General features: G+C 31.8%; 1 protein-coding gene across 6 annotated transcripts; it reads left to right on the plus strand.

The window, feature by feature from the left end:
- Positions 1-496: 496 nt before the first annotated feature.
- LOC136234677 (uncharacterized) lies at positions 497-8,999 on the plus strand. 6 transcript variants are annotated; one of them, XM_066024145.1, is made up of 17 exons: positions 497-956; positions 1,290-1,516; positions 1,645-1,712; positions 2,029-2,097; positions 2,242-2,707; positions 2,831-2,908; positions 3,025-3,136; positions 3,343-3,393; positions 3,671-4,501; positions 4,606-4,793; positions 5,212-5,614; positions 5,791-5,832; positions 6,287-6,379; positions 7,307-7,387; positions 7,507-7,580; positions 7,772-7,870; positions 8,213-8,999. In XM_066024145.1, the coding sequence occupies exons 1-9, from the start codon at positions 597-599 to the stop codon at positions 3,755-3,757; spliced, it is 1,518 nt and encodes a 505-aa protein (XP_065880217.1). In that variant the 5' UTR covers positions 497-596; the 3' UTR covers positions 3,758-4,501; positions 4,606-4,793; positions 5,212-5,614; positions 5,791-5,832; positions 6,287-6,379; positions 7,307-7,387; positions 7,507-7,580; positions 7,772-7,870; positions 8,213-8,999. The 6 variants fall into 6 exon arrangements, with proteins under 6 accessions (XP_065880217.1, XP_065880220.1, XP_065880219.1 ...); XM_066024148.1 differs by lacking the exon at positions 6,287-6,379 and having other exon boundaries at positions 3,671-4,151; positions 4,408-4,501; XM_066024147.1 differs by lacking the exon at positions 6,287-6,379 and having other exon boundaries at positions 4,603-4,793.
- Positions 9,000-14,997: the final 5,998 nt, after the last annotated feature.

Below are 14,997 nucleotides of genomic sequence, written 5' to 3' on the forward strand. Positions count from 1 at the left end.
GCAAAGGTGGTGATTGACGTCCTAAAAAGTGGTACTATTCCAAATTCTCATCTTAAATTTTTGTACCTCGATGTTCTTAGCTTGTGTACTCCCTTCTCTTCTTGTACTTTTGATTTTGTTTCTAGAGAGGGCAATATGGTTGCTCATCTACTAGCTAGGTGGGCAAAAGATTTGAATTATCCGGTAATTCTCATGAAGGATTGTCCTGAATCTGTATGGAATGCTGTACATCTTGATGCTCTTGATCAGAAGGCTTCATGTCAAGCTGCTGTTTATCAAAAAAAAAAAAAAAAATCACACAATTAACGTATTTCCGTAGATTGACAATACAGTCAAATAATTTAAGGACTAATTTTACTCTAGTTTTTTTTTTTTTTTTTTTTTTTCTGAATTTACCCTCAGAATTTCATTTTCCCATATTGCCCTCTCAAGTTGTGGGTATATATAGCGGGTTCCCCCTTCTCCGATTTGAATTTTATCACTCACCTCCGTTAACCCAAACCATTTGCTGCACTCCTTTCTTCCCCATCTCTCTGTCTCTGTCTGTGTCCTTCTACATTTATTCTTTGAATCACAATTTTTTTGAACCAATCTATATGTACGGCGGCGGCTCCAAGCTCGGTGGCCGCGGGGAAGGCGGTGCTGGTGGCACCAAGCGTCTCTCCTCTTTCCCTCCGCCTCTGCCTCACCTGTCTTCTTCCACTGCCCCTAATTCCCGCCTTTCTCGTGGTGGCGGTTCTAATCCTCGCAACCGCTCCGGTCCCTCCACTTCCACGCCGGCATCAATTCCTTCTGTTGAAGAGACTTGCTCTCTAATTCCGGGAAATAATCCACCTGCTTTTGGAATGGCTATGAGATTGACGCCAGACTTGGTGGAGGAGATCAGGAGGGTTGAAGCACAAGGCGGCACTGCCAGGATGAAGTTTGATTCCATGGGTAGTAATACCACTGGCAACGTGAGTTTCATTCTTTCTCGTTGATTTTGTTGTCAAATTTCTGGTTTCGTTTCCAGTTGGCCATATTGGGTTGAGGAGTCAATAATTTAGACTTGGGGATAATTTTAACTGTGTAGGTAGGAATTTTTCCATATTGATAACCATTTATGTTTTGTAGCTTTCTTTCCTTTTGTTTTCACTATGTGATTGCGTTTTCTTATTACTTTCATTCAGTTAACCATTGAATAGTCAGCTGAGCTTTGTGTAAATCTTGACAGTTACTTAAAATGATCCTGGAGATATTGTTCTTGTCATTTCTCTAGCAACTATTTCACTGAATCGTTTATATTACAGGTTATAGATGTTGGTGGTAAGGAGTTCAGATTTACATGGTCAAGGGAACTTGGTGACCTTTGTGATATTTATGAAGAACATCAAAGCGGTGAAGAAGGAAATGGTTCGCTTGTCGAATCTGGGAGTGTCCAGTGGAAAGTGAATGTACAACCTGTTTTGGATGAATCAACTAAGAACCGTGTTAAAATGCGGTCAGAGGAAGCTGAACGCAAACATAAAGCACGAAGGTATGTAGATAAAATAATTGCAATTGAAGGGTTTTTTCCATTGAAATGAAAATATATCAGCTGTATTTACTTTGTGTTATTACTTATTTGAGTATTGTTATAATCACTTCTATCTTCTTTGATTACAGAGCTATTAATTTAGATCATGGGGACCCATCCATGAAGAGTCAAATAAAGCAATTGGCACTTGCTGAGTGTAAGCTCTTATTTTTTGGATCTTAAGCCTTCTATATATGTCAAATTCATTGCATATTTCCCTGGGAAAGAGAATTTTAATAATTACAGGCATCAAAATAGCTAAGCAGTTTATCAAAATCATTTTTCTGATGGCTGGTTGCCAAACCAAAAACATAAATTTTAGTATATGTTTTTTTCAATCTTTTCCAATTTCTCAAATTTTGTCAAGTTCATATAACATTGATAACAGTTGTAGCCAAGTTTAAGCGAAAATTGATTAATGTAATAGAGCTTAATAATGTTGCGCCTAATAAATGTATTTCTCTTGTTTCCAGCAAATCCAAGGAGGTTTAATAAAAAAAAGGAGCAACCATTCAAGAAGCTGAAAGTTGATCCACCAATAGGTAAAACATTCATAGTGTTCCATTTATTTGAAAAGAAAATTATTTATGTATCGTTTTCAGGTAGAAGTTCAGAAATCTTTTTTTTTTTTATAATTTTTTTCTGCTGTATTATGAGAGTTTACTCAACCTGTCCACCAATTGCAGTCCCCAAATCTACCTTCAAACCTGTAGTTCCTTCAACTGCTATTGCGAAGGGTAGACGTTCATCTTCATCTCTGCCCTCTACATCAGAAAAAAGTCCTGCTGTTGGTTTTGAGGAACATGCTCAATCAAATGCTAAAGTTGAAGAAGAATTGAGTGCATTAGATAATGCAGGGATATCCAAACATACTGAGAGCTCAGTACATGGTCATAAGTTTTCTGAGAAGAGTTCCAATATGCATGAAAATTTTCCAATTCAAAGAGAAAAGAGGCCAAGAGAAAATCAAAATGAAGATAATTTTGTACAGGAGAAAAAGAGGCCAAGAAATTCTAAGGAAATTGGACCTGGGGGCAGACATTCATCCTCCTTTGACACGCATCACAGGAAACAGGGTGAAACATTTGGGAAATTCAACGATGCTGCGCAAATTACAAACTCACAAATGGGACCCATTAAGAATTATTACCAGTAAGTAGTCATTTTGGTTTTTTTCAGGTTAAAGCATGCTAGATAGCTTAACACGTCTTTATTGTGGATTATTTGCATGTTTTATCAACTGAAATGTAACATATGCTCCGTGTTTTAATATAGGTACAAAGAATACGTGCAGGAATATCGTGATAAGTATGATAGTTACTGCTCATTGAACAAGATCCTGGAGAACTACAGGTACTATAAGGGATCTTCTACTAATTAAGATTAAATTCTTGCTTGTTGAATTCAAATCATTGAATTCTATTCCAGTATCTTTTTATTTGTCTTAACATAATCTTTGTTATACACAGGAATGATTTCAGTGAAATGGGGAAGGACCTTGATATCACAAAGGGAAGGGATATGGACAGATATAATAAGATCTTGGGACTATTGAAGGAATCATATCGAGAATGTGGAGTGGTATGCCATATTATTCCTTTGATATTTGACATTTGTTTTTAAATAGTCAAGTTCAATGACATCTATTTGCTAGATCAATTCTTGGTTATAAAGGATTTGTTAAGATTAGGGGATTAGAGTATGTAATCTGCTTTGAAGATTAGGGGATTAGACTATTTTCTTTTTTTTTTCATTTCTGTTTTGACATGGATGATGATCACTTGCAGAGATGCAAACGGTTGGAGAAGATATTCATTATACTTCATGAAGAATTGAAGGTGATTTTCTGCAAATGTTGTTTCTCTCTCTCTAAGTCTTGTTTTATTTATGTTGCTAATGCTCCTTTTGTTTTGAAGAAATTACATGTAAAATCACATGTCAATTTATTTTGAAGAAGGTTAAAAGATGATAGTTACTTTTTTCTTTATGACATTTCTAAAATAAAAATGAACCTATCTAATATAATACAAATAAAAATTATCAATTTAATTAAAGCCAAAATATTATTATCATTTGTGATGTTTATGTAAAATAACCCTTTTGTTTTTTTTGCAGAACCTTAAACAAAGGCTTAAAGAATATGCACTCTCATATGAACTCAGAGTTGCCAGATTTAGACATGAAGAGGCTGATTTATTATAGCAAAAATGTAGTTTAGTGAATATTATATTCTTGTGATTATTTGTATATATGGTGCCTGCTATCCTCATTACGTTTAAAAAACAAAGTATATTTACTTTGTTTTCTAAACCAATAATAGAATCACACATCAATCTGTTTCTTTTAGAATTTTATACCGTGTAACTTGTTACTTTCTATTCCGGTCGCTTCCGGTTTCTGTTTCTCTTCACTCTTATCGTGGCTGATCAACGATTTTTATTTCTCTTCACTTTCGAAGTAATGGACTTCTGAGATTGTATTTCGTCTTCTCCCGTGCATCTCCATCTTCGACTTCAACACCTAAACCAAGTTTGGGCACAAGTTTGAAGGCTTGAAGGAAGAAGAGAAGGTTACGTTCAAGATTTCACCAACCCAGGTGTAAATCAAAGTTTCAGCCAGAAAAGGCCCATCTGAGCAATTGATTTTAATTTTAAGGGATTAATTTAGATTGAAATTGAAGGCATAATTACTCTTTTTTAGAGAACAGACTTGGTAGGTTCAATAGGGGCTTAGTTTAGATTGAAATTGAGTGTTCAATTGCTCTTCAAAGGAGTTTATATTTCTAACTTTGAATTGATTTTAGCTTCTTCTGAAATTATAGGATTAGATTATATATTATAATCGCTCTGCAGGCGTATTTTGGAGCGAGTAGCAATTCTGTCATTTATGATGGATTCGAAGTAGATCGGTTTTCCCTAGCTCCATCCAGTGGTTTGTCTCTTATAGGTACGTGCACATCTAGCTGGTTGATTTTAATATTTACAAATCTCTTTAGAGTTACTTGACAAAAAGATTCTATTCCTTTATGTTCTTATTGTTAATTTTAGCAGGGAAGATGAAGAACTCCCAATGATTGTGATGGGCTCTGTTATAGTAGCACGAGATTTTTTGATGGAGATTAGAGAATATCAGTATTGTAAGTTAATCCCACAAGTTTTTTGGCTTGTTTTTAGAGCATATAGCAGAGCCAATTTGCCAGGAGTTGCCATTCGCGCATTTGATCGAATGGTTGAATTTGGTATGACTATTGCTATGACTATATATTGCTTTGTGTTTTCTGTGTTTCTCAAAGAAAGTGAACTTAGAAGTTGTTCTATGTATATCGTTTGCCTTCTTAAATGTTCAGTTTTTCAATTAGCATCCATCCCATTTCCCTAAAATAAATTAGGCTTCCCTACATGGGTGGTGACGAATTAAAGAAGAACCTTGAGCTGTTAATCAGTGCGAATGGCAGCTACAAATTATCACATGTAAATAAATAATAGCAATCATGTGTCACATGAGTAAAGCATAGAATTTGGATTAAAAAAAAGGTCACAGAAATTAGTACATAAAGTTTTAATGATTATCTGTTGCACTAGTTTATCATCTGTGGTTATGTACTGAATCATCCAGTCTCAACTTCTAAATGTATTTTGCTGTAACCATGCATGCAGAGATTCTGATTTGATTAGTCCTGATTTGTGCCACTGGAAGCGCTGTGATAATATGGATAGTAAGACAATTGAGGGCCGTAATTTTTCTTTATCTGATGATGATCCTATAAATGGTGATACTTCATCCATGACTGGAAGTTCAAATGGAAGCCAATGTTCTGGTTCTGTCAGTGAATTCCATAATAACTTTGAAGTAGTGTCTCCTCAGCTAGATGTTGTTTTTGTTCATGGCCTGCGAGGTGGACCTTATAAGTCCTGACGCTTATTCGAGAACAAAGTCTCAACTAAATCTGGCTTTGTTGAGAAGATTGATGAGGAAGCTGGGAAGCTAGGGACATTTTGGCCTGCTGAGTGGTTATCAAATGATTTGCCTCAACTGCGCATGTTTACCATCAAATACAAGGTTTGTCTTCATATTGATACTTTTTACGGATTTCTTGATATGCTAGGAATTTGTATTTTTTCCCCCATTGATTGCTTCTTGAAATTTTGTTCTCATTTATCTATATTTCTAATTATTATATATTTTTCATGATGCCTATTGGCTTAATTCTAACTCTTGATGGATGTTTGATGCAGACTAATCTTACACAACGGTCTGGAGCTACTGTGCCTCTTCAGGTAGCTTTCTAGTTTCTTCCTAAAAAGATTTAATCTTCAGTTTTATCATTTGCTTTTCTAGGGATAAAGGCTCAATTTGGCCCCTAAACTTTGGCTTGTATGGTCAATTTTTTGGACTAACCAAAAATAAAATTTAGGTATCAGTTTGACCCTTCAACTTGGCATTTGTGGTCAAATTAGCCTAAAATGAATATGTTAGCATATTGGTGGCTTTTTAACACATGCCAATTTCGTATGCTGACTCATATCATTTTGAACTAATTTAACCCCAAATGGCAAATTAAGGGCCAAATTGTACCTAAAATTCATTTTGGGGCAAAATTGACCCTACAAGTCAAGTTGGAGATTCAAATTGATCCTCTATTCGTTTTTCTAGTGACTCAATGCTGTAAATATCATATTTTTTGTGCTATTATATTTATAGCATAATTCATGTCAACATTCAAATGTGTAGGAAGTGAGCTCAAAGCTATTAGAGAAGCTTGTTACTGCAGGCATTGGGAATTGACCTGTTGTATTCGCTACTCGTGCAATAGGTTAATAATAGGTAACCTTGAACTGAATTTCGTTGAGGTTTAGCAGTAGTACACCTTTTATGAAGCTGTTTATCAGGGAATAAAAAAAGAACCACAAATATAGCAATAATACATTCTGTACAGGGCACTGTCAAATAAATGTTAAATCAACAAATTTACATCACTCTTTAAATTGCATGCAAATTTCCCCTATGCATTTGGAATTAGAGTCTATCTATAGCCTCATAAGCTTCTTTCATCCTTTTTCTGGAATTTCGTAGCAACTCTTTTGCCATGGCAGAGAGTGATTTGCATCTCTGTAGCTTTTGGATTAACCCCTGCCTATTTGAGTTCACTATTCAGTGAGATAATGTTTAAAAGACAAAGATATATTCTTTAAATTGATATATGTTCTTTTTTCGGGGCGATATAAGATCTGATTATTGCTAATAGTTTATTTTGCTCTGATGATTTATTAAGTATTTATATGTTTAATGCTCTGTATCTGTCAGTCTTGGTCTTCCCTTGGCCTTGTTGGTCTTGTTATTGAATTATTTTTGTAGTAATTGCATCTGGTGACAATATTATAATCAAAGACAAAGATTGCTTGCTTCACAATGATTTATGAGAAATTATTCAACTTCGAATCTAGTATAGATATTATATTGGGTTATATATCAAGTTATACAATTAGTTCTAGAATTAAGTTATTGTCAGGCAAACCTACATTGTCAATTTCTTCCAAATTTAGTTATAGAATTAATTTATTTACATATTAATGCCATTCTCATGTGAGCTAAAGCTTCTTTCATGTATAAATAATCGGAATGGTTGTTAATAGTATCATTGCACGTTGATATTTTTCTTTGTTTATATTGTTTATCTGTCTTCTGCAACCCTACCGAGGCTCTGTTGTGCAGTAATGGCTGATTTTATTTGTTTGTTATGAATTGTTTCAGATCAGAATATCCCTGCTTAATGAAGATGAAAATGGATTCCGCAGGGCAAAGCAAACTATATATTATGGTGAAGGTTTAGAGGTAGTACATAATTTAGTTTCGATTTACACTTGATGCATTTTTTTTTCTGGCTAGTAGGAATTAACGGTGACAGTGGTCCAAATTTTTATTTTTTTATTGTTTACTTTCGTGAAAAATAGAAAACGATGCAGACACTGAATGCAGAAATCAGCCAACTGAACGATGTTGTTGACAAGATATCTTCACGTTTGAGGTCAGTATATCAAATTTTACAATCATTTCATTCATTTCCTTGAATCAACTGTAATATAATTCAAAGATTTTCACATTTTAAATGCTCCTGTAAACAATATGCATTATTAATCAGTTAAACTTTTTGCTGAATTTGTGGTTTTGTTGATGAATAACAATGAGTTGAGAATTCATTTCAATGTGCATTTGCAGATTAACAAGGACTTGAGCAGACTGGAACAATTCATGCTCAGGGGGCGTTTAAATACGGTCTGATTGATCGTACAATTAGACCACAATGAGTAGATGAAGGTACAGCTCCCCGAGATGCGTCAACTGACCTGTGTAAATATTGGTTACCATTTGATTTAAAATTGGAAACTTTTGAACTTACATGTAAGCTAGTCATCATTTCTGAATATATGGCATTAATTAGTTTTTGGAATGTCATTATGGTTTCATAGGTATGACCTGCGTTTTAATTTTGCATATTATGTTTTATAATCATGTCAGATATAATTCCTCTCATTTGCATTTTTTGTTGGTGTCATATCCGAGAATCAGTCCTCATTTTTTTTATTAAATGATGGTATTCTTATCCTCCTCTTTTTTTCTATCTGGCTTTCTCATCTATTATATGATATTATGAAACAGAATCAAATGGCGTACTTGCCGAGTCAGTAATAGTGTTGGGTGGCAAAGAAAGTGAGGAAGAAAGCAATGGGGCAATAAGATCTAGAATGTTAATAGTGGAGAAGTGCATTGGCAAGAGAAAATCTCAAGCTTGATATCTAAACAGGGCATATATTGAGTGTTGTAGAGCTGTGTGATGAGTGTTCTAGATCTATGTTATGTTATTCAGCGGTGTTGCACAAGTTTGCAGAATGTAAAAATTATTGTAGGGAATTTGAGAACTGATAGTTATTTGAGAAGAACAAGTTTAATGAATTTGTATGTTGAATATTTTAGGTTTAAAGCACTTTTTGGCCCTTGACCTATCCAAAATTTGTGTATTTGGCCCCTGATCTATTATTTGGTCACATTTGATCCATGACCTATCAAATTAGATAAAATTCAACCCATATTGAATGGAAAATTAACTTTGTTGGAAAATTAACAGCAGTCACCAATACAAAAACGACACATGACACATAAACAAAATTAATTTTCAACTAGAGATGGCAACTGTAACTATTTTACACAGTAAAAAAAATTTAAAAACTTTTTCTAGTGTTCCGATAGAGTGAAAATTAATTTTATTTATGTGTCATGTGTCATTTTTGTATTGGTTATTGCCGTTAATTTTCCAACACAGTTAATGTTTCATTCAATATGGGTTGGATTTTATTTAATTTGATAGGTTAGGGGTCAAATATGACCAAATAATAGGTCAGGGGTCAAGTGCACAAATTTTGGATAGATCAGGGGCCAAAAAGTTCTTTAAGCCAATATTTTACCATTAGATCATAATCAATGTAAGTTTGTGATTTTATTGGCTGATTTATGTCTACATGTAACATTATTGTTTGTTGTTGAAAAATGAAACGGTAAATTACATTGTTAAAAATCATCAGTGTTATATGGAGACGACAGTTGTCCCTGAGAACGAGGACGATTGTCGTCCCTAGTTTTGAGGACGACAATCGTCTTTAGTTTTGGGGACAACAATCGTCCAAAAAAAAGGGGACGACAGTCGTCCCTCAGAATGGGGGACGATAATCGTCCTTAGTCTTACGTAAAAGTATACAAACAGTACGTAAAATAAAAAAACTTTCATAATAGACCCTCAAGAAAATTGAAAGTGCTATATGACCCATAAGTAATAAAATGATAACAAATTTAACCCTTACAATTTTAGTGAAGTGCAGTTTTAACGTTAACGCACAAAATGATTCAAATTTAAACCTAACAATTTTAATGAAGTGCAGTTTTAACACTGACGTACGAAATGGTCAAATTTAACCCTAACAATTTTAGTGAAGTAACCATACGAAATAGTTCAAATTGAACCCTAATAATTTTAGTGAAGTGCAATTTTAACACAAATGTACGGAATTATCCAAATTTAACCTTAACAATTTTAGTGAAGTGCAGTTTTAACATTAACGTACGAAGTGGTTCAAATTTAACCCTAACAATTTTAGTGAAGTGCGATTTTAACACAAAGGTACGAAATGGTTCAAATTTAACCTTAACAATTTTAGTGAAGTGCAGTTTTAACACTAACGTACGAAATGGTTCAAATTTAACCCTAACATTTCCACGCAAGATCAATTATAGCCTTACGATACCTGAATTTTGGAAAATTTTGATTCGAATATTATTTAATTGTACCATCGGACATTCAAATATCAACTACGTCTAATATATTTAATGTGTTATTAAGATAGTTACAAAAAAACTATTAAATTTTTTAACAATTAAGTCTGCCACATACAAATTAATCAAAATTTTGTTTGTCAATATTTGGAAAATCATCTATGTTTAGATATAATTTACGTAATGTTGAACGTAATTTAAGTAAAGTTGTTATTTTACAAAAAAAAAAAAAGTTATTACTAAATTCCTCGAAAATCAAGTTTCACATAAAAAATTTGCCATTTAGAAAATCATTTAGTATTATATACTAGATTTGTAAATAAAATATAAATTAATTAACAAATAAAATTAATTTTCTATTAATATTTTAACGAAAAATAAGTAGTATACATAAAAGTATACAAATGTCACGGAAATTTGTAAATGTTTTATGCATTTTACGTAAAGTATTATCAATTTATGTAAAGTGAGATTTAATATATATAAAGTTGTTATTTTACAAAACAAAATCTCTAATTTCACGAAAACATGAGGTTTCCGTAATATGTTTCAACTTTACGTCAATCATGTACTAACAGACATAATTTATGTAAAGTAAGACTGCATTCAAGTAAAGTTGTTATTTTTTGTTAAAATATTACTGAATTCCCCATAAACCGAGTTTCACGTAAAATATTTGCCTTTTATGAAAATTATTTAGTGTTATTTACTAAATTTAAAAATAAAATATAAATTAATTAACAAATAAAAATATTTTTTTAATTAATATGCTAACGAAAAATAAGTAGTTTAGGTAAAAGTATATAAATGTTATGGAAATTTGTAAAGGTTTTATACATTTTACGTAAAATAGTGTCAATTTGTGTAAAGTGAAAGTTACTATATGTAAAGTTGTTATTTTACAAAACAAAAATCTCTCATTTCACAAAAATATGAGGTTTACGTAATATGTTTCAAATCTACATCAATCAAATACTGATAGACATGGTCTATGCAAAGTCAGACTGAATTTACATAAAGTTGTTATTTTTCATTAAAATATTATTGAATTCTCCGAAAATCGAGTTTCACGTAAAATATTTGCCTTGACGAATATCATATAATGTTATTTAATAAATTTATAAATCAAACATAAAATAATTAACAAATAAAATTAATTTTATTAATATTTTAACGAAAAATAATTACTTTTACGTAAAAGTATACAAATGTTAAAAAAAGTTGTGGTTTTACAAATTTTACGTAAAGTGAGACTTAATATACATAAAGTTGTTATTTAAAAAAAAATCTCTAATTTCATAAAAAATATGAGATTTACTTAATATGTTTGAACTTTACCTCAATCCTCTATTATAGATATAGTTTACGTAAATTTGTTATTTTACAAATTCTCTGAATATCTAGTTTCACGTAAAATATTTGCCTTCATGAATATCCTTTAATGTTGTTTATTAAATTTATAAATAAAATATAAATTAATTAACAAACAAAATTATTTTTATTAATATTTTAATAAAAAATAATTACTTTATGTGAAAATATACCAATATTACGGAAATTTTTAAAGGTTTTATACATTTTAAATAAAGTAGTGCCAATTTACCTAAATTGAGATTTCATATATGTAATTTTTTAAAAAAAATCTCTAATTTCACAAAGAATATGAGATTTACGTAATATGTTTCAACTGTACGTCAATCATGTACTAATAGACATAGTTTATGTAAAGTAAGAATGCATTCAAGTAATATGTTTTATAAAACATTACTGAATTCCCTAAAAATCGAGTTTCACGTAAAATATTTATCTTGTACAAAAATCATTTAGTGTTATTTGCTAAATTTATTAAATAAAATATAAATTAATTAACGAATAAAATTATTTTTTATTAATATTTTAACGAAAAATAATTACATTATGTAAAAATATACTAATGTTATGGAAATTTACTACGGTTTTATACATTTTACTTAAAGTAGTGTCACTTTTTATAAAGTGGGACCTAATATACGCAAAGTTGTTATTTTATAAAAAAAATCTCTATTTTCACAAAATATATGAAGTTTTACGTAATGTGTGTCAACTTTACGCCAATCTTGTATTGATAGACATAACATATGTACAGTAAGATTAAATTTATGTAGAGTTTTTATTTTTTGTTAAAATATTATTAAGTTCCTAAAATCGAGTTTCACGTAAAATATTTATCTTTTACTAAAATCATTTAGTGTTGCTTACTAAATTTATAAATAAATATAAATTAATTAACAAATAAAATTATTTTTATTAATATGTTAACAAAAATTAATTACTTTATGTAAAATTATACAAATGTTACAGAAATTTGTAAAGGTTTTATGGCTTTTACGTAAAGTAGTGTCAATTTACTTATAGTAGTTTGGCCGATAGAATTTTATTTTTTTATTAATATTTTACTAAAAAATAATTACTTTACATAAAATTGTACAAATATTACGAAAAATTTAGAAAGGTTTATGGATTTTACGTAAAGTACTTTCAATTTAAGTAAAGTGGTTTGATGGATAGAATTAAAATTATTTTTTATTAATAATTTAACAAAAGATAATTACTTTATGTAAAATTGTACAAAGCTTACGAAAATTTGTAAAGATTTTACGGATTTTATGTAAAGTAGTGTTAATTTACGTAAGGTTATTTGATGGATATAATTAAAATTATTTTTTATCAATATTTTACTGAAATTACGTAAAATTATACAAATGTTACGAAAATTTGTAAAGGTTTTATGGATTTTACGTAAAGTAGTGTCAATTTACGTAAAGTGGTTTGGTGGATAGAATTAAAATTATTTTTTATTAATAATTTAACAAAAAATAATTAATTTACGTAAAATTATACAAATGTTACAGAAATTTATAAAGGTTTTATGAATTTTACGTAAAGTAATGTCAATTTACTTAAAGTAGTGTGGCCGATATAATTTTATTTTTTATTAATATTTTACTAAAAAATAATTACTTTACGTAAAATTGTACAAATGTTACGAAAAATTTAAAAAGGTTTTATAGATTTTACGTAAAGTACTTCCAATTTACGTAAAGTGGTTTGGTGGCTAGAATTAAATTATTTTTTATTAATAATTCAACAAAAAATAATTACTTTACGTAAAATTGTACAAAGATTACGGAAATTTGTAAAGATTTTACGGATTTTACGTAAAGTAGTGTTAATTTATATAAGGTTATTTTGTGGATAGAATTAAAATTATTTTTTATCAATATTTTACTGAAAAATAATTACTTTACGTAAAATTAAACAAATGTTACGAAAATTTGTAAAGGTTTTATGGATTTTACGTAAAGTAGTGTTAATTTACGTAAAGTGGTTTGATGGATAAAATCAAAATTATTTTTTATTAATAATTTAACAAGAAATAATTAATTTACGTAAAATTATACAAATGTTACGGAAATTTGTAAAAGTTTTATAGATTTTCCGTAAAGTAGTATTAATTTTCATAAAATGATTGGTGGATAGAATTGTATTCTACATTGTGTTACTTTAATTTTATTATAATTTATTTTATTTTAAATTAATTTGCCACATAGCGTCATACTATTGGTCATTAAAACAAAATATGGTTACTTTGTTTTTAAACAAAGTAACCATAGCGGACACCCATTATTTAATTGTTAATTTTTATTTTATTCAAAACTTTTATTTTATTTAATATTTAACGCATTAACTTTTTTAAAACTACTTATTAACCTCTTAAAATATAAGTGACAAAAAAAATTGTTTTATTTAATGGTAAAACAAAATTTCTTCTAATCCCTAAATTCCATTCAATTAATTTTTCATTGCCAAAAATCTCAACCTAGATTTTGGGAAATTAATGAAGGATATTTTGTAATCAGGTATGCGAACACAGTGACTTCACGCTTCGAGAGTCTTCTCGGACGCGAACGGTATCGCGAAAAAGGCGAGCTGAAAAGGATAGTGGAGATAGCGCAGCGGGTGGTGCGGTGAAGAAAAGGAAGAAATCCGTTGGTCGCCCGCTGCCTACCGTCGATCGTCCAGCCGGAGGCGTTGCCGCCGGCGTTCTAGAGGTGGTGGTGGCCGTGCCGGAGGGTTTGATTACTGTAGAGCGGCCCCTTACCGCGATTTACGAGGAAATGCGTGAGAGAGTGTGGACGCGAGCTCCAGGTACTTCCGGTATCGAGGGGAAGCGTTTTGAGAGAGTCGAGCGTCCTAAGAGGCCGGAGTCCCTTTCGGTCGAAGATGCCTATAGTATAATCGTCGCAGCAGATCTGCCGGCGATATCTGCAGTGTATCGACTCGGAGAGCCCTATGAATTAGTAGCTTTGGGTGAAGAGACCAGAGCCCATCATGCGGGTAGCGCGAATGAGCTCATCATTTACGAAGAGCAATTAGAATCGGGGATGCGGCTGCCGCTCCTGCCCTTTTTTGTGGAGGTATTGAAGGAATATGATTTGTGTCCTGGGCAAATACATCCGAATGGCTGGAGAATGATGGTCGCCTTCTATTCGCTGTGTCGTTCTGCCGGGTATCAGGCAACAGGTCTAGTCTTTCATGAGTTTTTTAAACCGAGCAAAGGGCAGCGATCTCAACATGTCACTTTCTCCCATCAGAAATTCAGAGTGATGGGTGGGTTGAAGGATAAACTGTCCGAATACCGTCACCGCTTCTTTTTGGTGAGGAAGCTTGATGGGGATTTTCCCTTTTGGGTTGTGTGGAATGATGACCCCATGGATTCCAGTCGGTGGTTGAAGACCCGACCAAAGCTCCCATTCGAGGAGAACTTGGTGACGCATTTGAAAGGTCTTCCGACGGACAAAGATCATAAGCAGGACGTAGATGAGCTGGTTCGTCATTTTCTTGCCGCTGGTTACTACATTTGGAATAAATGGCGGATGGCCGACATCAGAGGATGGTCGGCTGCGGATTTTGAGAAATGGAAACGGGGCTATAAGTTCAAAGCTGGGGAGTTGGCGGAATTGGAGGCGATCTCCGTAAATGTTGCCGTTGTAGGTGAGGGGCTGGGATCGCATTCTTTGTGAATTATGTCGTATAAAATGTGTTGTTCGTTATTCAGAAATCTGATGCTTTTCCCTTTT

Source organism: Euphorbia lathyris, chromosome 7 (genome assembly GCF_963576675.1).
Source record: "Euphorbia lathyris chromosome 7, ddEupLath1.1, whole genome shotgun sequence".
Taxonomy (NCBI): Eukaryota; Viridiplantae; Streptophyta; class Magnoliopsida; order Malpighiales; family Euphorbiaceae; genus Euphorbia; species Euphorbia lathyris.